At 43.1% G+C, this 23,601-nt stretch overlaps 2 protein-coding genes across 2 annotated transcripts; both read right to left on the bottom strand.

Moving 5' to 3' along the window:
* Positions 1–5,779: 5,779 nt before the first annotated feature.
* On the bottom strand, positions 5,780–11,058 carry LOC133129704 (zinc-binding protein A33-like). Its single transcript, XM_061243966.1, has 4 exons — positions 10,829–11,058; positions 7,722–7,744; positions 7,028–7,146; positions 5,780–6,614 (listed from the first exon to the last, which is right to left on the bottom strand). Exons 1-4 carry the CDS (start codon positions 10,931–10,933, stop codon positions 6,091–6,093), a joined length of 771 nt encoding a protein of 256 aa, XP_061099950.1. The 5' UTR covers positions 10,934–11,058; the 3' UTR covers positions 5,780–6,090.
* Positions 11,059–15,095: 4,037 nt separating this feature from the next.
* Positions 15,096–22,208, bottom strand: LOC133128630 (E3 ubiquitin-protein ligase TRIM35-like). Its single transcript, XM_061242311.1, has 6 exons — positions 21,468–22,208; positions 20,110–20,205; positions 19,794–20,024; positions 17,051–17,073; positions 16,497–16,615; positions 15,096–16,086 (listed from the first exon to the last, which is right to left on the bottom strand). Exons 1-6 carry the CDS (start codon positions 21,870–21,872, stop codon positions 15,563–15,565), a joined length of 1,398 nt encoding a protein of 465 aa, XP_061098295.1. The 5' UTR covers positions 21,873–22,208; the 3' UTR covers positions 15,096–15,562.
* Between the last annotated feature and the right edge of the window lie 1,393 nt (positions 22,209–23,601).

The raw sequence follows: 23,601 nt of genomic DNA, 5'->3' as shown, positions 1-23,601 counted from the left end.
ATTAGCTTTAAATAAATGTAATAAAAAACCAAGTGAGGTCCTAAAAACTGTCATATATCATGTGTTGATCTTCGATAGGGTAGCCCTGTACAATACAATGGCATTCTTGCAGTGCATTAGCTTTGTAAATACCATATGTAATGTAATATTATATTTTTGTATTTACTTACTTTAGGAAGACATTGTTACTGTGTATTAACCACAAACACACACACACACACACACACACACACACACACACACACACAAACCCCATCCTCCTCAACCTCACATAAGCCTATAATACATAAATATATGAACAATATAACTGTACAGTTGAACCCAGTCAAATGACAAACACAGCACAAGTTTGGTTAAATAAAACATCCAAGTGAATAATTATCACTACTTTGAGTAAAACCTGAAAAATACCGACGCAGGGACAAAAAGGCCCAATATGCAGAATGTCCCCTTTAACACACAATGTCCACTACAGTGGACAGATGCTTTTTCAGTCACAACCTATTTAACTGAGAACCTTTTTTTACCTATCTGCATAGCTTAGAATAGAAAGGTTGACATTAATGGCATTTGGCAGAGGCTCTTATCCAGAGGGAAGTGCAGTTGATTAGACTAAACAGGAGACAATCCTCCCCTGGAGCAATGCAGGGTTAAGGGCCTTGCTCAAGGGCTCAATGGCTGTGCTGATCTTATCGTGGCTACACCGGGGATCGAACCACTGACCTCACGTGACCCAGGCATGTACCTTAACCACTACACTACCGGCCGCCCGATTTAGCTCAGATTCATGGTGTTTCTCCACTTTCCTGTGTCATTTTGAACGTATGATGTCATAGCTCAAACAGACAATGATACATAAGGACAGGAATCATATCACATTTTATTAAGACTCGAGAGGGTGCAACCACTGGTGGTTTGGGCATGTAAACAAACTAAATTATTACAAATGGCTTCTAAATATCTGTCCACTATAGTGGACAACATGCATGAAAGGGCTAATCCTGTTATACATGTGTCCAGTGTGTGGATGTTGTATGAAAGGGTTATACATGTGTCCAGTGTGTGGATGTTGTATGAAAGGGCTAACCCTGTTATACATGTGTCCAGTGTGTGGATGTTGTATGGAAGGGTTATACATGTGTCCAGTGTGTGGATGTTGTATGGAAGGGTTGTACATGTGTCCAGTGTGTGGATGTTGTATGAAAGGGTTAACACTGTTATACATGTGTCCAGTGTGTGGATGTTCACTGATCTAAATTTATCCTGCTGGATAAAGTTTTGAAGAGATATTTGGAAGTTACATGAAAAGGGGGCTTTGATACTATATTGTATAAATGAATGTGCGTCAGCATTAACAGCAGTCTGTATAGAGTCCCACAGACACAGGGTGAACGGGTCTTACCTGCAGGAATGAGACGTCTTCAGCTCCCAGCTCCTGTTTTATGACTCTGATCTGTTCTGAGAGGGATGATATCGCTTCTGTCATCTTCTCAATCTTCTCCTTCATCTTCTGACTCTTCTGCTCCTCTTCCTCCCTCAGTGCAGTGATCCTGGCTGCCTCTTCATCTTTTAGGAACTGCTGAAGTTTCTCAAACTCTGTCCTTATCTGTCTCTCTGTGTGCTGGGCCTGGCTCTGGAATAAACATTATTCACCATCATTTCAGCGCAATCCAGTGATGCATTTTCAACACTGTGATTTAAAGGCCTCAGTACAGTACCTTGATGTGCTTTGCTGTTTGATCACAGAGTAGTTTCACTGCATTAAAGGCTTTTAGCTTCTTCTGCAGTGGAGCCAGTGCAGTCCTGAGTTTCTCCTGGAAAGAAATGACAGAATCCACACTTTACTGAAGAAACAGACAGACAGTAAACTTCACTGCCTACACAGACAGCACAAGAGCCCCTGTTCAGACAGAGATGAGCCAGAATGGAGACTCAGGTCACAACTTGTGTAAAAACAATGTGTTAATTGATACATACATATCTGTGCATTGATTCTATGACAGGTAAACAGGAATGACTACAGCAAATTACTGCACAGATATTCTGTTGAAGGGTCTAAGGTCCAGGAATGTGTAAATGAAATTGTTCCAAGTTTAATGTAGTGTTTAGTCTCTTTATGACACAGTGACCTGCCCTGTAAGGCCACATACACTCAGTGAGCACTTTATTAGGTATTTATTAGACTTGTTAGAGGTTTGATGCGTTGTGTGTTCAGAGATGCTCTTCTGCATACCACTGTTGTAATGTGTGGTTATTTGCATTACTGTCACCTTCCTGTCAGCTTTGACCAGTCTGGCCATTCTTGTCTCTAATTAACAAGGTGCTTCTTTCTGCAGAACTGCTGCTCACTGGATTTTTTTGGTTTTTCGCGCCATTCTCTGCAAACACTAGAGACTGATGTGTGTGAAAATCCCAAGAGATCAGCAGTTTCTCAGATACTTGAACCACTCTGACCAAGAATCATTCCACGTCAAAGTCACTTCGATCACATTTCTGACATTCTGACATTTGGTCTGAAAAACAGCTTCACCTCTTGACCATGTCTGCATTCCTTCATTCATTCAATTGCTGCCACATGATTGGCTGATTAAATATTTGCATTAACAAGCTGATGTAGAGGTCAGTGATCACTTGAATGTATATCTGACCATGAACTTTGACCCCTCCTGTCCCATGCTGAGCACTGCTCCCTAACACAGCTCTGAGAATGTCTCCACACTCCTGCCCCTCCCTCCTGTCTCTCTGTCAGTCATGTGATACGTAGTGAGGAGCTTAAACTGCAGTCAGGCCTGAGAACTAAAATGGATCCTTTTGATATTATAACCCTTTGGAAATACAATAACTACTTCATTAGAAATTCACAATCATGAAAAATATTAAGATTCAATATTAATTATATTTCCAGCACAAATATATATATATTTTTAGTTCCAAGGCCCTGTAGATGACAGCACTACAAAGCTTAACTTAAATTAAAATGTAAGTGAAATTTGTAAATTATAAAAGTCATTTATGAAACAGTTACCTTATTTTCTTCTGCAGCCTCCTGAACTGGTCGAAATTTGTGGTTTTCATGTTTTTTTGAAGTTTGACAGACAAGACAGACAGGTATTTGATCGTCCAAACAGAAGAGGTTGAGTTTCTCACTGTGCAGACTGCAGAGCACTGATCCTGCTTCAACTCTCTGACTTCTCTCCTTTAAGAATGACTCACAGGCATTCCTCAGAGACAGGCTAGGGAGAGGTGGATCCATAGAAGCTCTTCTTCTGCAAACTGGGCACTCCTGAGATCCCTTCTCTCTCCACCAATGCTGCAGACAGGCCTTACAGAAGCTGTGACCGCATCTCAGGACAACAGGATCCCTGAAGATTTCAGAGCACACAGGACAAGAGAGGTCCTCTTCCAGGAGAGAAGGTCCAGATGCCATTCTGTCCCGTCTGTTCTGAGCTCAGTAATGGCTTCTGCTAAATCTGTAGTTCAATTTCACTTCCTGCTGTTACACAAGCAGCAGGTAAAAATAATAAATGTCTTTAAATTTCTGTTTCTCAGTCTGTTTTTGTTCCTGTATCTATAGTCTAAGTTATCTATAAGTAATTATGTTTATGAGCTAATAAGTTCCTTCATTTCTGGAAAATATACAGTAGAAAATATATCATGAGATCCCCAGTTCCAAAGCTTCGTCTTAGCATGAGAAACTGTATGTCCCTCTTCATGTGAGATGCACCCAATTATAGAGACACCATTTCCTGCAGTTGGCAGCAATGCATCACTGAGGTCTGAACGGCTTATCTGCCAGCAGCAGCAGCTCTCATGTGTTCATCAAAATGGAGTCTCATTCCCCAGATAAACTCAAGTACACACCCTCCCTTACAAACATGATGCACACACAGATGCAGAGCTGGAGTCCACAATCCAATATCGTCACTGATGAAGCTAATGTAGAGAGCTGTGCTTTAGAATAGCTCATCTAGAGCACTGATGAAGCTAATGGAGAGAGCTGTGCTTTAGAATAGCTCATCTAGAGCACTGATGAAGCTAATGGAGAGAGCAGTGCTTTAGAATAGCTCATCTACAGCGCTGATGAAGCTAATGGAGAGAGCTGTGCTTTAGAATAGCTCATCTACAGCACTGATGAAGCTAATGGAGAGAGCTGTGCTTTAGAATAGCTCATTTACAGCGCTGATGAAGCTAATGGAGAGAGCTGTGCTTCTGAATAGCTCATCTACAGCACTGATGAAGCTAATGGAGAGAGCTGTGCTTTAGAATAGCTCATTTACAGCGCTGATGAAGCTAATGGAGAGAGCTGTGCTTTAGAATAGCTCATCTACAGCACCCTGCAGAGCTCTGAGACTCTGTCTCTCCTCTGTACTCAGGGCACTGTGGTGAGCTGAAGCCCCTCTGCTAGTCGATGGGTTTCACAAACCTTTCACAGTCTGAAGGACAAAGCTCACACTGAGAGGTCATTACTCTATAACTGTGTCTCCAGTCACACTGACTGGTCATTACTCTATAACTGTGTCTCACAAACAGGCTTGGAAGCACGTACCACAGCCATTTTTCAGACCCGTAATAAACCTGATAAAATGACAAATCTCAGCACTGTTTCTCAAAGCTTCAGCACAGAATCTTCAAACTAAAAGGGGCTGATCTCTGGCCTACAGCTCACAAACCTGACTTTAATGAACCCAAACCGGCCCACTGCTGAGAGCAGCAGGTGAGAGGAGCCCTAGTGCTCTCTCACTCCACACACCTGGTGGAGCCAGAGAGAGGAGCCCTAGTGCTGTCTCACTCCACACACCTGGTGGAGCCAGAGAGAGGAGCCCTAGTGCTCTGTCACTCCACACACCTGGTGGAGCCAGAGAGAGGAGCCCTAGCGCTCTGTCACTCCACACACCTGGTGGAGCCAGAGAGAGGAGCCCTAGTGCTCTCACTCCACACACCTGGTGGAGCCAGAGAGAGGAGCCCTAGTGCTCTCTCACTCCACACACCTGGTGGAGCCAGAGAGAGGAGCCCTAGTGCTCTCTCACTCCACACACCTGGTGGAGCCAGAGAGAGGAGCCCTAGTGCTCTGTCACTCCACACACCTGGTGGAGCCAGAGAGAGGAGCCCTAGCGCTCTCTCACTCCACACACCTGGTGGAGCCAGAGAGAGGAGCCCTAGCGCTCTCTCACTCCACACACCTGGTGGAGCCAGGGCCTCATCCAGCACCTCAGCAGAGCTTCAGTCGCCCTCTAGTGGACAGAGTGAGTATGACCTCAGACATTTCCTTCACTCTCTGAGTTCACAGAGCCATCTGGGGGCACTGGGCTTATCTGCGTTTCTCAACTGATCTCAGATCAGCTCAAGTGAGTGTGGAATGAACCCAAACCCAGCGTATGAGGGGCGTATTTGTCTCTGTCTGCGTTCATACTGCACTGGAGAGAGAGACTTACCTCATCACACACCTGGGAGACACACTGGTGATGGGTCAGGAAAAGAGCAGCACTCTGGAGTCATTCCACTGGTGTATTTATTACACCCCAACTCATTACACACACACCAGTGTACTTACAATACCACCATATACCACAGGAATAACTCATTACACACACACCAGTGTACTTACAATACCACCATATACCACAGGAATAACTCATTACACACACACCAGTGTACTTACAATACCACCATATACCACAGGAATAACTCATTACACACACACCAGTGTACTTACAATACCACCATGTACCACAGGAATAACTCATTACACACACACACCAGTGTACTTACAATACCACCATGTACCACAGGAATAACTCATTACACACACACCAGTGTACTTACAATACCACCATATACCACAGTAATCACTCATTACACACACACACCAGTGTACTTACAATACCACCATGTACCACAGTAATTACTCAGTAATAACACTGTGAGGTTATATCAGAGAGATCAGACATTTGTCATCAAGCACTTTAGAATGTTTGTATTTACATTTCAGATAATAGAAAATATTTTGTTCATGTCTGTAGTAAACCTGCTTGGAGTTTCATAAATAAAGTCATTTTACTTCAACTGATGTTTACCCACAATCCCACAGTGCTATTTAACACTTACAAACACCTCCAGTGGACAGATCCGCAGAGTCTCCAGAGTACAAAAGAAAGGAAACAGTCTCTCAGTGAAGGAGTGTTTAAAAGTGTAGAGAGGAGTGTTGTCACTGGGGTCAGAGAATGACACCTCCCCCCTGTCCCAGTCCAGCTGCACTCTGACCCTCTGGAGTTTCCTCTGCACAGTGAGGACTGTAAGTGGGGAGGTCAGTGCTGTGTATTTCCCACTGATCAGCCCTATACCCCACACTCTTCCTGCTGGGTTCAGAGCCACACCCCCTTTTCTGCCGATGGACTCTCTAACCACACCCACCATCCAGGCCACACCCCCCACTTCTACATCCCAGCAGTGTCTCCCTGAGTTGAATCCCTCAGAGCCTAGCACCCAACACCACCAATCAAATCTCTCTGGATTATCAGGAACCTGCTCACTCTTACCACTGTATCTCACACTGGTCAGATGCTCAGACAGTGAGAGTTCAGGATGTGCTGTGTTTGGGTCCAGAGTCACAGGAGCTGAAGGGACAGAGAATGAGACGTCAGCACTGATCTGCACAAAGGGAAACCGTCAGACACAAAGGGCTCCTAATGATATAAACTGGGTTTCACAAAAACAACATTATAGCGTCAGATACATGTGAGAGAAGCACCAGAACTAAAGGATAATATTTCACAATCCCTGTAAAAGGGATGAAAGCCTGTCAGTGTTTGTGCTCCTGTCCTTCCCCTGAAATACAGTATCACTCTTAAAGCAGCATTTTATGATGAGCATCAGTGAGATTAAGGACTGGTGCTCAGTCTCTTCACTCCAGGGCTCTTACACAGACAGGACCAATATGACTCTGACTGGCTTCATCAGCTTGTGGAAAGGATGCTGAAGATTCCCCCAGTACAGTGACAATGTGGAGCTCCCTGCCCCCAGTACTCACTGTATTGAACAGTCCCCAGCATCTTCTCCCACACTCTGTACTTCAGATTGCCCAGGTGCTTGGCCACATCAATCAGCGCTCCTGAGACCTTCTCTGGATCCCCCAGTGTGCACTGGGCTCTGCAATAATATTCAGGAGTCACTTGTGCTGTGGGCGTGGCTTCATTACCATAGAAGATTATCAGCGGCAACATCAGATCTTCATTCTGTAAGAAAATGGCTCCATCCCTCCCAGCGTTCTGCCACACAGCCCCACTGAGAGACACACACTCACAGCCCCACTGAGAGACACACACTCACAGCCCCACTGAGAGACACACACTCACAGCCCTGCTGAGATACACACACTCACATTCCCACTGAGAGATACACACTCACAGCCCCACTGAGAGACACACACTCACAGCCTGACTCCACTGAGAGACACACACTCACAGCCCCACTGAGAGACACACACTCACAGCCCCACTGAGAGACACACACTCACAGCCCCACTGAGAGACACACACTCACAGCTAGATGGGGTTCATACTAGATGGAAATAGTATTCATTTTATTACTTTAATAATTTCAATGTTCTTCCATAGTCAGCGGTATTTATTACAGAAAGAGGCATTTCTAACACATTCCACAGTTCCTCACTAATAGAACGCTAAAGGCTAATAAACTACTTAATCTGATGACAGTTTGTTTACCTGTTTTGTGTGTCCTTGTACTTCTGAAATAAAGAGAGTGTTTCAGATTTTTTCACATTTCTACACACAAACACTGGGACCTTACATTGATGTATCAAACCTCTAAACCATTTCTGCAAATATTAAGCACATTCTCTGAGTTTCCACTCAGAGCACAAATCCACTCAAATCACACTTTTTGAAAAACTTTACACACAATTCTCTACTTCTGGCACAATTCTCATGAATGTAATTTCTTTCACATGGAAAGCACTACTATTCAAAATGCTGAACACAAATGACCATCTGGCCAAATTACCTCCTCACCAGTTTAGACACTTGTCAAATAAATCACAACTTACACATGAATAAAAGGGCCACAGATATGTAAATCACAACTTACACATGAATAAAAGGGCCACAGATATGTAAATCACAACTTACACATGAATAAAAGGGCCACAGATACGTATGCTCTGCTGTATTGGTGAACAATGGATGCCAAAGCTGCAGTGAGAGTCAGAGTAAGAGATGGAGGAGGGGTAGGAGTTCTCCAACACCAGGCCAACCCTGGACCCTACAATACTGCCCATCTGATCACCTTTTGGCCACCCTCCACAACATCATGACTCCACCAGCACAGATGAGCCAGAGCAGCCCACGTGGGTTATCACCTGGGACAACGTTAGTTTCCACCGGGCTGCTCTGGTCCTCAACTGCTTCCTTGCCCACCCTGGATTTTCCAACATTTGTCTCCCACCATATTCTCCATCTAATGGAAGAACATTTCTCTGCATGGTGATGGAAAGTCTAGGACCAGAATCCACACAGAGATGCCCCTTCTAAAGACAAAGGAGGAGTCATGTGGTGGTGATCCTACAGAAGCACTCCAGGGTTGGATACCTCATGCCAGGAGATACCTTCCACTGCCTGGCCAGGGAAACATCACCTGTGATGTGGATGAGATTCTGTGGCCAGACAGAACGAACGACAGGATGCAGCCAAAATGTGTTTTTCTTTCATTATGATTCATTATGATGTTATAATTTAGCCTACTGTATAAAGTATTTGTAGAGAACACCTTGAACACCAAGAGCATGTGTTGAAAGGTTTTCATTACTTTTGGGAAAAAAAAGATTTTGTTATTTTTTTTGTGTGTTTGTAGAACATGTTACTGTAGTATATTATAAAATACTGTATAAAACAATCAGCTACTGTCCATAGCTTGTATGTGCAACACTGAAAATGCAGAAGCCGTAAGCCCACTGATAAGTAAAACTATTCATAATCGTGTTTTTCATTTATCAAATCTGTGTTCAATAAGTGAGGTTTATTCACGATGCATGTGTGTGTCATTTTCACACTAATGTGATTTGGAGAAGTGGGAATATGGTTTCAACAGAAAAGTTTCATTTAGCCAGAGATTTGTGGAGTTTTTCCAGCATGGTTAATGGTATTGCAGTTTTTAGTTTCAGAACTTGAGGTATGGTTTCAGAAAACATGTGTAAAGAATAAAAAAACCCTGAATTATCACTGTAGCGAAAACTCTGTCCTTGAACACTGCGTTGGACACCACATTAATAACTTTAAGTAACTTTATATATGACATGACATAGAACAAGTGTAAAATGGTGTAAAAATATATTTATATAAGTTACATATACTATAGTGGACACCATGCATAAATATATATATATATATATATATATATATATATATATATATAAAGCATTAGCTTTAAATAAATGTAATAAAAAACCAAGTGAGGTCCTAAAAACTGTCATATATCATGTGTTGATCTTCGATAGGGTAGCCCTGTACAATACAATGGCATTCTTGCAGTGCATTAGCTTTGTAAATACCATATGTAATGTAATATTATATTTTTGTATTTACTTACTTTAGGAAGACATTGTTACTGTGTATTAACCACAAACACACACACACACACACACACACACACACACACACACAAACCCCATCCTCCTCAACCTCACATAAGCCTATAATACATAAATATATGAACAATATAACTGTACAGTTGAACCCAGTCAAATGACAAACACAGCACAAGTTTGGTTAAATAAAACATCCAAGTGAATAATTATCACTACTTTGAGTAAAACCTGAAAAATACCGACGCAGGGACAAAAAGGCCCAATATGCAGAATGTCCCCTTTAACACACAATGTCCACTACAGTGGACAGATGCTTTTTCAGTCACAACCTATTTAACTGAGAACCTTTTTTTACCTATCTGCATAGCTTAGAATAGAAAGGTTGACATTAATGGCATTTGGCAGAGGCTCTTATCCAGAGGGAAGTGCAGTTGATTAGACTAAACAGGAGACAATCCTCCCCTGGAGCAATGCAGGGTTAAGGGCCTTGCTCAAGGGCTCAATGGCTGTGCTGATCTTATCGTGGCTACACCGGGGATCGAACCACTGACCTCACGTGACCCAGGCATGTACCTTAACCACTACACTACCGGCCGCCCGATTTAGCTCAGATTCATGGTGTTTCTCCACTTTCCTGTGTCATTTTGAACGTATGATGTCATAGCTCAAACAGACAATGATACATAAGGACAGGAATCATATCACATTTTATTAAGACTCGAGAGGGTGCAACCACTGGTGGTTTGGGCATGTAAACAAACTAAATTATTACAAATGGCTTCTAAATATCTGTCCACTATAGTGGACAACATGCATGAAAGGGCTAATCCTGTTATACATGTGTCCAGTGTGTGGATGTTGTATGAAAGGGTTATACATGTGTCCAGTGTGTGGATGTTGTATGAAAGGGCTAACCCTGTTATACATGTGTCCAGTGTGTGGATGTTGTATGGAAGGGTTATACATGTGTCCAGTGTGTGGATGTTGTATGGAAGGGTTATACATGTGTCCAGTGTGTGGATGTTGTATGAAAGGGTTAACACTGTTATACATGTGTCCAGTGTGTGGATGTTCACTGATCTAAATTTATCCTGCTGGATAAAGTTTTGAAGAGATATTTGGAAGTTACATGAAAAGGGGGCTTTGATACTATATTGTATAAATGAATGTGCGTCAGCATTAACAGCAGTCTGTATAGAGTCCCACAGACACAGGGTGAACGGGTCTTACCTGCAGGAATGAGACGTCTTCAGCTCCCAGCTCCTGTTTTATGACTCTGATCTGTTCTGAGAGGGATGATATCGCTTCTGTCATCTTCTCAATCTTCTCCTTCATCTTCTGACTCTTCTGCTCCTCTTCCTCCCTCAGTGCAGTGATCCTGGCTGCCTCTTCATCTTTTAGGAACTGCTGAAGTTTCTCAAACTCTGTCCTTATCTGTCTCTCTGTGTGCTGGGCCTGGCTCTGGAATAAACATTATTCACCATCATTTCAGCGCAATCCAGTGATGCATTTTCAACACTGTGATTTAAAGGCCTCAGTACAGTACCTTGATGTGCTTTGCTGTTTGATCACAGAGTAGTTTCACTGCATTAAAGGCTTTTAGCTTCTTCTGCAGTGGAGCCAGTGCAGTCCTGAGTTTCTCCTGGAAAGAAATGACAGAATCCACACTTTACTGAAGAAACAGACAGACAGTAAACTTCACTGCCTACACAGACAGCACAAGAGCCCCTGTTCAGACAGAGATGAGCCAGAATGGAGACTCAGGTCACAACTTGTGTAAAAACAATGTGTTAATTGATACATACATATCTGTGCATTGATTCTATGACAGGTAAACAGGAAATTACAGCAAATTACTGCACAGATATTCTGTTGAAGGGTCTAAGGTCCAGGAATGTGTAAATGAAATTGTTCCAAGTTTAATGTAGTGTTTAGTCTCTTTATGACACAGTGACCTGCCCTGTAAGGCCACATACACTCAGTGAGCACTTTATTAGGTATTTATTAGACTTGTTAGAGGTTTGATGCGTTGTGTGTTCAGAGATGCTCTTCTGCATACCACTGTTGTAATGTGTGGTTATTTGCATTACTGTCACCTTCCTGTCAGCTTTGACCAGTCTGGCCATTCTTGTCTCTAATTAACAAGGTGCTTCTTTCTGCAGAACTGCTGCTCACTGGATTTTTTTGGTTTTTCGCGCCATTCTCTGCAAACACTAGAGACTGATGTGTGTGAAAATCCCAAGAGATCAGCAGTTTCTCAGATACTTGAACCACTCTGACCAAGAATCATTCCACGTCAAAGTCACTTCGATCACATTTCTGACATTCTGACATTTGGTCTGAAAAACAGCTTCACCTCTTGACCATGTCTGCATTCCTTCATTCATTCAATTGCTGCCACATGATTGGCTGATTAAATATTTGCATTAACAAGCTGATGTAGAGGTCAGTGATCACTTGAATGTATATCTGACCATGAACTTTGACCCCTCCTGTCCCATGCTGAGCACTGCTCCCTAACACAGCTCTGAGAATGTCTCCACACTCCTGCCCCTCCCTCCTGTCTCTCTGTCAGTCATGTGATACGTAGTGAGGAGCTTAAACTGCAGTCAGGCCTGAGAACTAAAATGGATCCTTTTGATATTATAACCCTTTGGAAATACAATAACTACTTCATTAGAAATTCACAATCATGAAAAATATTAAGATTCAATATTAATTATATTTCCAGCACAAATATATATATATTTTTAGTTCCAAGGCCCTGTAGATGACAGCACTACAAAGCTTAACTTAAATTAAAATGTAAGTGAAATTTGTAAATTATAAAAGTCATTTATGAAACAGTTACCTTATTTTCTTCTGCAGCCTCCTGAACTGGTCGAAATTTGTGGTTTTCATGTTTTTTTGAAGTTTGACAGACAAGACAGACAGGTATTTGATCGTCCAAACAGAAGAGGTTGAGTTTCTCACTGTGCAGACTGCAGAGCACTGATCCTGCTTCAACTCTCTGACTTCTCTCCTTTAAGAATGACTCACAGGCATTCCTCAGAGACAGGCTAGGGAGAGGTGGATCCATAGAAGCTCTTCTTCTGCAAACTGGGCACTCCTGAGATCCCTTCTCTCTCCACCAATGCTGCAGACAGGCCTTACAGAAGCTGTGACCGCATCTCAGGACAACAGGATCCCTGAAGATTTCAGAGCACACAGGACAAGAGAGGTCCTCTTCCAGGAGAGAAGGTCCAGATGCCATTCTGTCCCGTCTGTTCTGAGCTCAGTAATGGCTTCTGCTAAATCTGTAGTTCAATTTCACTTCCTGCTGTTACACAAGCAGCAGGTAAAAATAATAAATGTCTTTAAATTTCTGTTTCTCAGTCTGTTTTTGTTCCTGTATCTATAGTCTAAGTTATCTATAAGTAATTATGTTTATGAGCTAATAAGTTCCTTCATTTCTGGAAAATATACAGTAGAAAATATATCATGAGATCCCCAGTTCCAAAGCTTCGTCTTAGCATGAGAAACTGTATGTCCCTCTTCATGTGAGATGCACCCAATTATAGAGACACCATTTCCTGCAGTTGGCAGCAATGCATCACTGAGGTCTGAACGGCTTATCTGCCAGCAGCAGCAGCTCTCATGTGTTCATCAAAATGGAGTCTCATTCCCCAGATAAACTCAAGTACACACCCTCCCTTACAAACATGATGCACACACAGATGCAGAGCTGGAGTCCACAATCCAATATCGTCACTGATGAAGCTAATGTAGAGAGCTGTGCTTTAGAATAGCTCATCTAGAGCACTGATGAAGCTAATGGAGAGAGCTGTGCTTTAGAATAGCTCATCTAGAGCACTGATGAAGCTAATGGAGAGAGCAGTGCTTTAGAATAGCTCATCTACAGCGCTGATGAAGCTAATGGAGAGAGCTGTGCTTTAGAATAGCTCATCTACAGCACTGATGAAGCTAATGGAGAGAGCTGTGCTTTAGAATAGCTCATTTACAGCGCTGATGAAGCTAATGGAGAGAGCTGTGCTTCTGAATAGCTCATCTACAGCACTGATGAAGCTAATGGAGAGAGCTGTGCTTTAGAATAGCTCATTTACAGCGCTGATGAAGCTAATGGAGAGAGCTGTGCTTTAGAATAGCTCATCTACAGCACCCTGCAGAGCTCTGAGACTCTGTCTCTCCTCTGTACTCAGGGCACTGTGGTGAGCTGAAGCCCCTCTGCTAGTCGATGGGTTTCACAAACCTTTCACAGTCTGAAGGACAAAGCTCACACTGAGAGGTCATTACTCTATAACTGTGTCTCCAGTCACACTGACTGGTCATTACTCTATAACTGTGTCTCACAAACAGGCTTGGAAGCACGTACCACAGCCATTTTTCAGACCCGTAATAAACCTGATAAAATGACAAATCTCAGCACTGTTTCTCAAAGCTTCAGCACAGAATCTTCAAACTAAAAGGGGCTGATCTCTGGCCTACAGCTCACAAACCTGACTTTAATGAACCCAAACCGGCCCACTGCTGAGAGCAGCAGGTGAGAGGAGCCCTAGTGCTCTCTCACTCCACACACCTGGTGGAGCCAGAGAGAGGAGCCCTAGTGCTGTCTCACTCCACACACCTGGTGGAGCCAGAGAGAGGAGCCCTAGTGCTCTGTCACTCCACACACCTGGTGGAGCCAGAGAGAGGAGCCCTAGCGCTCTGTCACTCCACACACCTGGTGGAGCCAGAGAGAGGAGCCCTAGTGCTCTCACTCCACACACCTGGTGGAGCCAGAGAGAGGAGCCCTAGTGCTCTCTCACTCCACACACCTGGTGGAGCCAGAGAGAGGAGCCCTAGTGCTCTCTCACTCCACACACCTGGTGGAGCCAGAGAGAGGAGCCCTAGTGCTCTGTCACTCCACACACCTGGTGGAGCCAGAGAGAGGAGCCCTAGCGCTCTCTCACTCCACACACCTGGTGGAGCCAGAGAGAGGAGCCCTAGCGCTCTCTCACTCCACACACCTGGTGGAGCCAGAGAGAGGAGCCCTAGCGCTCTCTCACTCCACACACCTGGTGGAGCCAGGGCCTCATCCAGCACCTCAGCAGAGCTTCAGTCGCCCTCTAGTGGACAGAGTGAGTATGACCTCAGACATTTCCTTCACTCTCTGAGTTCACAGAGCCATCTGGGGGCACTGGGCTTATCTGCGTTTCTCAACTGATCTCAGATCAGCTCAAGTGAGTGTGGAATGAACCCAAACCCAGCGTTTCAGGGGCGTATTTGTCTCTGTCTGCGTTCATACTGCACTGGAGAGAGAGACTTACCTTATCACACACCTGGGAGACACACTGGTGATGGGTCAGGAAAAGAGCAGCACTCTGGAGTCATTCCACTGGTGTATTTATTACACCCCAACTCATTACACACACACCAGTGTACTTACAATACCACCATATACCACAGGAATAACTCATTACACACACACCAGTGTACTTACAATACCACCATATACCACAGGAATAACTCATTACACACACACCAGTGTACTTACAATACCACCATATACCACAGGAATAACTCATTACACACACACCAGTGTACTTACAATACCACCATGTACCACAGGAATAACTCATTACACACACACACCAGTGTACTTACAATACCACCATGTACCACAGGAATAACTCATTACACACACACCAGTGTACTTACAATACCACCATATACCACAGTAATCACTCATTACACACACACACCAGTGTACTTACAATACCACCATGTACCACAGTAATTACTCAGTAATAACACTGTGAGGTTATATCAGAGAGATCAGACATTTGTCATCAAGCACTTTAGAATGTTTGTATTTACATTTCAGATAATAGAAAATATTTTGTTCATGTCTGTAGTAAACCTGCTTGGAGTTTCATAAATAAAGTCATTTTACTTCAACTGATGTTTACCCACAATCCCACAGTGCTATTTAACACTTACAAACACCTCCAGTGGACAGATCTGCACAGTCTCCAGAGTACAAAAGAAAGGAAACAGTCTCTCAGTGAAGGTGTGTTTAAATGTGCTGAGAGGTGTGTGGTCACTGGGGTCAGAGAATGACACCTCCCCCCTGTCCCAGTCCAGCTGCACTCTGACCCTCTGGAGTTTCCTCTGCACAGTGAGGACTGTAAGTGGGGAGGTCAGTGCTGTGTATTTCCAACTGAACAGCCCTATACCCCACACTCTTCCTGCTGGGTTCAGAGCCACACCCCCTTTTCTGCTGATGGACTCTCTAACCACACCAACCTGCCAGGCCACACCCCCCACTTCTACATCCCAGCAGTGTCTCCCTGAGCTGAATCCCTCAGAGCCTAGCACCCAACACCACCAATCAAATCTCTCTGGATTATCAGGAACCTGCTGTCTCTCACCACTGTATCTCACACTGGTCAGATGCTCAGACAGTGAGAGTTTGGGGTGTGCTGTGTTTGGGTCCAGAGTCACAGGAGCTGAAGGGACAGAGAATGAGACGTCAGCACTGATCTGCACAAAGGGAAACCGTCAGACACAATGGGGTCCTAATGATATAAACTGGGTTTCACAAAAACAACATTATAGCCTCAGATACATGTGAGAGAAGCACCAGAACTAAAGGATAATATTTCACAATCCCTGTAAAAGGGATGAAAGTCTGTCAGTGTTTGTGTAGCTCCTGTCCTTCCCCTGAAATACAGTATCACTCTTAAAGCAGCATTTTATTATGAGCATCAGTGAGATTAAGGACTGGTGCTCAGTCTCTTCACTCCAGGGCTCTTACACAGACAGGACCAATATGACTGGCTTCATCAGCTTGTGGAAAGGATGCTGAAGATTCCCCCTGTACAGTGACAATGTGGAGCTCCCTGCCCCCAGTACTCACTGTATTGAACAGTCCCCAGCATCTTCTTCCACACTCTGTACTTCAGATTACCCAGGTGCTTGGCCACATCAATCAGCGGTCCTGAGACCTTCTCTGGATCTCCTAGTGTGCACTGGGCTCTGCAATAATATTCAGGAGTCACTTGTGCTGTGGGCTTCATTACCATAGAAGATTATCAGCAGCAACATCAGATCTTCATTCTGTAAGAAAATGGCTCCATCCCTCCCAGCATTCTGCCACACAGCCCCACTGAGAGACACACACTCACAGCCCCACTGAGAGACACACACTCACAGCCCCACTGAGAAACACACACTCACAGCCCCACTGAGAGACACACACTCACAGCCCCACTGAGAGACACACACTCACAGCTAGATGGGGTTCATACTAGATGGAAATAGTATTCATTTTATTACTTTAATAATTTCAATGTTCTTCCATAGTCAGCGGTAATTATTACAGAAAGAGGCATTTCTAACACATTCCACAGTTCCTCACTGATAGAACGCTAAAGGCTAATAAACTACTTAATCTGATGACAGTTTGTTTACCTGTTTTGTGTGTCCTTGTACTTCTGAAATAAAGAGAGTGTTTCAGATTTTTTCACATTTCTACACACAAACACTGGGACCTTACATTGATGTATCAAACCTCTAAACCATTTCTGCAAATATTAAGCACATTCTCTGAGTTTCCACTCAGAGCACAAATCCACTCAAATCACACTTTTTGAAAAACTTTACACACAATTCTCTACTTCTGGCACAATTCTCATGAATGTAATTTCTTTCACATGGAAAGCACTACTTTTCAAAATGCTAAACACAAATGACCATCTGGCCAAATTACCTCCTCACCAGTTTAGACACTTGTCACATAAATCACAACTTACACATGAATAAAAGGGCCACAGATATGTAAATCACAACTTACACATGAATAAAAGGGCCACAGATATGTAAATCACAACTTACACATTAATAAAAGGGCCACAGATATGTAAATCACAACTTACACATGAATAAAAGGGCCACAGATACGTATGCTCTGCTGTATTGGTGAACAATGGATGCCAAAGCTGCAGTGAGAGTCAGAGTAAGAGATGGAGGAGGGGTAGGAGTTCTCCAACACCAGGCCAACCCTGGACCCTACAATACTGCCCATCTGATCACCTTTTGGCCACCCTCCACAACATCATGACTCCACCAGCACAGATGAGACAGAGCAGCCCACGTGGGTTATCATCTGGGACAACGTTAGTTTCCACCGGGCTGCTCTGGTCCTCAACTGCTTCCTTGCCCACCCTGGATTTTCCAACATTTGTCTCCCACCATATTCTCCATCTAATGGAAGAACGTTTCTCTGCATGGTGATGGAAAGTCTAGGACCAGAATCCACACAGAGATGCCCCTTCTAAAGGCAATGGAGGAGGTATGTGGTGGTGTTCCTACAGAAGCACTCCAGGGTTGGATACCTCCTGCCAGGAGATACCTTCCACTGCCTGGTCAGGGAACCATCACCTGTGATGTGGATGAGGTTCTGTGGCCAGACAGAACGAACGACAGGATGCAGCCAAAATGTGTTTTTCTTTCATTATGATTCATTATGATGTTATAATTTAGTCTAGTGTATAAAGTATTTGTCGAGAACACCTTGAACACCAAGAGCATGTGTTGAAAGGTTTTCATTACTTTTGGGAAAAAAAAGATTTTGTTATTTTATTGGTGTATTTGTAGAACATGTTACTGTAGTATATTATAAACTACTGTATAAAACAATCAGCTACTGTCCATAGCTTGTATGCACAACAATGGTGTAAAATGGTGTAAAAATATATTCATATAAGTTACATATATGATAGTGGACACCATGCATAATATATATATATATATATATATATATATATATATATATATATATATATAGCATTAGCTTTAAATAAATGTTATAAAAAACCAAGTCAGGTCCTAAAAACTGTCATATATCATGTGTTGATGTTGGATAGGGTAGCCCTTTACAATACAATAGCATTCTTGCAGTGCATTAGCTTTGTAAATACCATATGTAATGTAATATAATATTTTTGTATTTACTTACTTTAGGAAGACATTGTTACTGTGTATTAACCACAAACACACACACACACACACACACACACACACACACATACATACACATACACACACTCACACTCACACACACACACACACACACACACACACATACATACACACACACACACACACACACATACACACACATGAACACACACACACACACACACACACACACACACATACACAGACAGGCTACATCATCACTCACACACAAACACACACACAAACCCCATCCTCCTCAACCTCACATAAGCCTATAATACATAAATATATGAACAATATAACTGTACAGTTCAACCCAGTCAAATGACAAACACAGCACAAGTTTGGTTAAATAAAACATCCAAATGAATAATTATCACTACTTTGAGTAAAACCTGAAAAATACAGATGCAGGGACAAATAGGCCTAATATGCAGAATGTCCCCTTTAACACACAATGTCCACTACAGTGGACAGATGCTTTTTCAGTCACAGAAAAAGACAACCTTATTTGACTGAGAACCTTTTTTTACCTATCTGCATAGCTTAGAATAGAAAGGTTGACATTAATGGCATTTGGCAGAGGCTCTTATCCAGAGGGAAGTGCAATTGATTAGACTAAACAGGAGACAATCCTCCCCTGGAGCAATGCAGGGTTGAGGGCCTTGCTCAAGGGCTCAATGGCTGTGCTGATCTTATCGTGGCTACACTGGGGATCGAACCACTGACCTCGCGTGACCCAGCCATGTACCTTAACCACTACGCTACAGGCCGCCTGATTTAGCTCAGATTCATGGTGTTTCTCCACTTTCCTGTGTCATTTTGAACGTATGATGTCATAGCTCAAACAGACAATGATACATAAGGACAGGAATCATATCACATTTTATTAAGACTTGAGAGGGTGCAACCACTGGTGGTTTGAGCATGTAAACACAAACTAAATTATTACAAATGGCTTCTAAATATCTGTCCACTGTAGTGGACAACATGCATGAAAGGGTTAACACTTATACATGTGTCCAGTGTGTGGATGTTCACTGATCTAAATTTATCCTGCTGGATAAAGTTTTGAAGAGATATTTGCAAGTTACATGAAAAGGGGGCTTTGATACTATATTGTATAAATGAATGTGCATCAGCATTAACAGCCGTCTGAAAAGAGTCCCACAGACACAGGGTGAACAGGTCTTACCTGCAGGAATGAGACATCTTCAGCTCCCAGCTCCTGTTCTATGGTTCTGATCTGTTCTGAAAGGGATGATATCTCTTCTGTCATCTTCTCAATCTTCTCCTTCATCTTCTGACTCTTCTGCTCCTCTTCCTCCCTCAGTGCAGTGATCCTGGCTGCCTCTTCATCTTTTAGGAACTGCTGAAGTTTCTCAAACTCCCTCTTTATCTGTCTCTCTGTGTGCTGGGCCTGACTCTGGAATAAACATTATTCACCATCATTTCAGCACAATCCAGTTCTGCATTTTCAACACTGTGATTTAAAGGCCTCAGTACAGTACCTTGATGTGCTTTGCCGTTTGATCACAGATTAGTTTCACTGCATTAAAGGCTTTTAGCTTTTTCTGCAGTGGAGCCAGTGCAGTCCTGAGTTTCCCCTGGAAATAAATGACAGAGTCCACACTTTACTGAGGAAACAGACCGACAGTAAGCTTCACTACACAGACAGCACAAGAGCCCCTGCTCAGACAGAGGGGAGCCAGAATGGAGACTCAGGTCACAACTTGTGTAAAAACAATGTGTTAATTGACACATACATATCTGTGCATTGATTCTATGACAGGTAAACGGGAATGATTACAGCAAATTACTGCACAGATATTCTGTCGGAGGGTCTAAGGTCCAGGAATGTGTAAATGAAATTGTTCCAAGTTTAATGTAGTGTTTAGTCTCTTTATGACACAGTGACCTGCCCTGTAAGGCCACATACACTCAGTGGGCACTTTATTAGGTATTTATTAGACTTGTTTCTTAGACTTCTGCTGCTGTAGCCTAACCAGTTAGAGGTTTGATGCGTTGTGTGTTCAGAGATGCTCTTCTGCATACCACTGTTGTAATGTGTGGTTATTTGCATTACTGTCACCTTCCTGTCAGCTTTGACCAGTCTGGCCATTCTTGTCTCTAATTAACAAGGTGCTTCTTTCTGCAGAACTGCTGCTCACTGGATTTTTTTGGTTTTTCGCGCCATTCTCTGCAAACACTAGAGACTGATGTGTGTGAAAATCCCAAGAGATCAGCAGTTTCTGAGATACTTGAACCACTCTGTCTGGCACCAAGAATCATTCCACGTCAAAGTCACTTCGATCACATTTCTGACATTCTGACATTTGGTCTGAAAAACAGCTGCACCTTGTGACCATGTCTGCATTCCTTCATTCATTCAATTGCTGCCACATGATTGGCTGATTAAATATTTGCATTAACAAGCTGATGTAGAGGTCAGTGATCACTTGAATGTATATCTGAGCATGAACTTTGACCCCTCCTGTCCCATGCTGAGCACTGCTCCCTAACACAGCTCTGAGAATGTCTCCACACTCCTGCCCCTCCCTCCTGTCTCTCTGTCAGTCATGTGACACGTAGTGAGGAGCTTAAACTGCAGTCAGGCCTGAGAACTAAAATGGATCCTTTTGAGATTATAACCCTTTGGAAATACAATAACTACTTCATTAGAAATTCACAATCATGAAAAATATTAAGATTCAATATTAATTATATTTCCAGCACAAATATATATATATTTTTAGTTGCAAGGCCCTGTAGATGACAGCACTACAAAGCTTCACTTAAATTAAAATGTAAGTGAAATTTGTAAATTATAAAAGTCATTTAAATCTAAATCATATTATGAGACAGTTACCTTATTTTCTTCTGCAGCCTCCTGAACTGGTCGAAATTTGTGGTTTTCATGTTTTTTTGAAGTTTGACAGACAAAGCAGACGGGTATTTGATCCTCCAAACAGAAGAGTTTGAGTTTCTCACTGTGCAGACTGCAGAGCACCTCAGATCCTGCTTCAGCTCTCTGACTTCTCTCCTTTAAGAATGACTCACAGGCATTCCTCAGAGACAGGCTAGGGAGAGGTGGAACCATAGAAGCTCTTCTTCTGCAAACTGGGCACTCCTGAGATCCCTTGTCTCTCCACCAATGCTGCAGACAGGCCTCACAGAAGCTGTGACTGCATCTCAGGACAACAGGATCCCTGAAGATTTCAGAGAACACAGGACAGGAGAGGTCCTCTTCCAGGAGAGAAGGTCCAGACGCCATTCTGTCCCGTCTGTTCTGAGCTCAGTAATGGCTTCTGCTAAATCTGTAGTTCAATTTCACTTCCTGCTGTTACACAAGCAGCAGGTAAAAATAATAAATGTCTTTAAATTTCTGTTTCTCAGTCTTTTGTTCCTGTATCTATAGTCTAAGTTATCTATAAGTAATTATGTTTATGAGCTAATAAGTTCCTTCATTTCTGGAAAATATACAGTAGAAAACATATCATGAGATCCCCAGTTCCAAAGCTTCATCTTAGCATGAGAAACTGTATGTCCCTCTTCATGTGAGACGCACCCAATTATAGAGACACCATTTCCTGCAGTTGGCAGCAATGCATCACTGAGGTCTGAACGGCTTATCTGCCAGCAGCAGCAGCTCTCATGTGTTCATCAAAATGGAGTCTCATTCCCCAGATAAACTCAAGTACACACCCTCCCTTACAAAAATGATGCACACACAGATGCAGAGCTGGAGTCCACAATCCATTCCTCTTCATAATATCGTCACTGATGAAGCTAATGGAGAGAGCTGTGCTTTAGAATAGCTCATCTACAGCGCTGATGAAGCTAATGGAGAGAGCTGTGCTTTAGAATAGCTCATCTACAGCACTGATGAAGCTAATGGAGAGAGCTGTGCTTTAGAATAGCTCATCTACAGCACTGATGAAGCTAATGGAGAGAGCTGTGCTTTAGAATAGCTCATCTACAGCACTGATGAAGCTAATGGAGAGAGCTGTGCTTTAGAATAGCTCATCTACAGCGCTGATGAAGCTAATGGAGAGAGCTGTGCTTTAGAATAGCTCATCTACAGCGCTGATGAAGCTAATGGAGAGAGCTGTGCTTTAGAATAACTCATCTACAGCACTGATGAAGCTAATGGAGAGAGCTGTGCTTTAGAATAGCTCATCTACAGCACTGATGAAGCTAATGGAGAGAGCTGTGCTTTAGAATAGCTCATCTACAGCGCTGATTAGTGTTATACAGGCAACTATCGTTTAGGACACTGCGGGGATCAAGAGAGCATTAGGTCAATATACTGTAAACACCTACTTGACCCAGCTCCTGGTCTAAGCGATGGTCCTGTCCTTGTTTTTCTGAGCTGGTTACTCAACAGGGTCCAAGTTCTTATCTATATCTTATCTTGTTCAAAAAATAAATAAATAAATAAATAAATAAATTGGCCCTCTTTGTTGTACAGGTAGCAGTTGAACTTGTACTTCCCTCTAGGGTCTTTCAGCGCACTTATCCCTGGTTATGGGGTATGCACTTTGTTGTACGTCGCTCTGGATAAGAGCGTCTGCCAAATGCCAATAATGTAATGTAATGTAATGTTATCTATCTAACACCAGAGCCTGGTCTCAGGGTCTTGGTGGAGACGTTCAGTTTGCCCGTTAGACTGGGGATGTTACACAGAGGACAAACAAGGCCCTGGTGAGAGTACAGAACGCTTTCCTAAACCGTGAGGAGAACTGGGGACCTCTGTCGGACACAACGTCTGTGGGGAGACCATGGAGGTGAAAAACATGAGATACCGTTAACTTAGCCGTGTCAGAAGCAGTGCGGCAGGAAGGATGAAATGTTCTGCCTTGGAGAATGGACTAACTGATGAGAGTGTTGCACTCTGAAGGCAGGAGAGTGGACTAACTGATGAGCGTGTTGCACTCTGAAGGCAGGAGAATGGACTAACTGATGAGCGTGTTGCACTCTGAAGGCAGGAGAATGGACTAACT

The sequence above is a fragment of the Conger conger genome, chromosome 5 (assembly GCF_963514075.1).
Source record: "Conger conger chromosome 5, fConCon1.1, whole genome shotgun sequence".
In the NCBI taxonomy this organism is placed as follows: Eukaryota; Metazoa; Chordata; class Actinopteri; order Anguilliformes; family Congridae; genus Conger; species Conger conger.
Note: the sequence above shows the minus strand (reverse complement) of the source record. Positions and strands in the feature narration are given on the sequence as shown.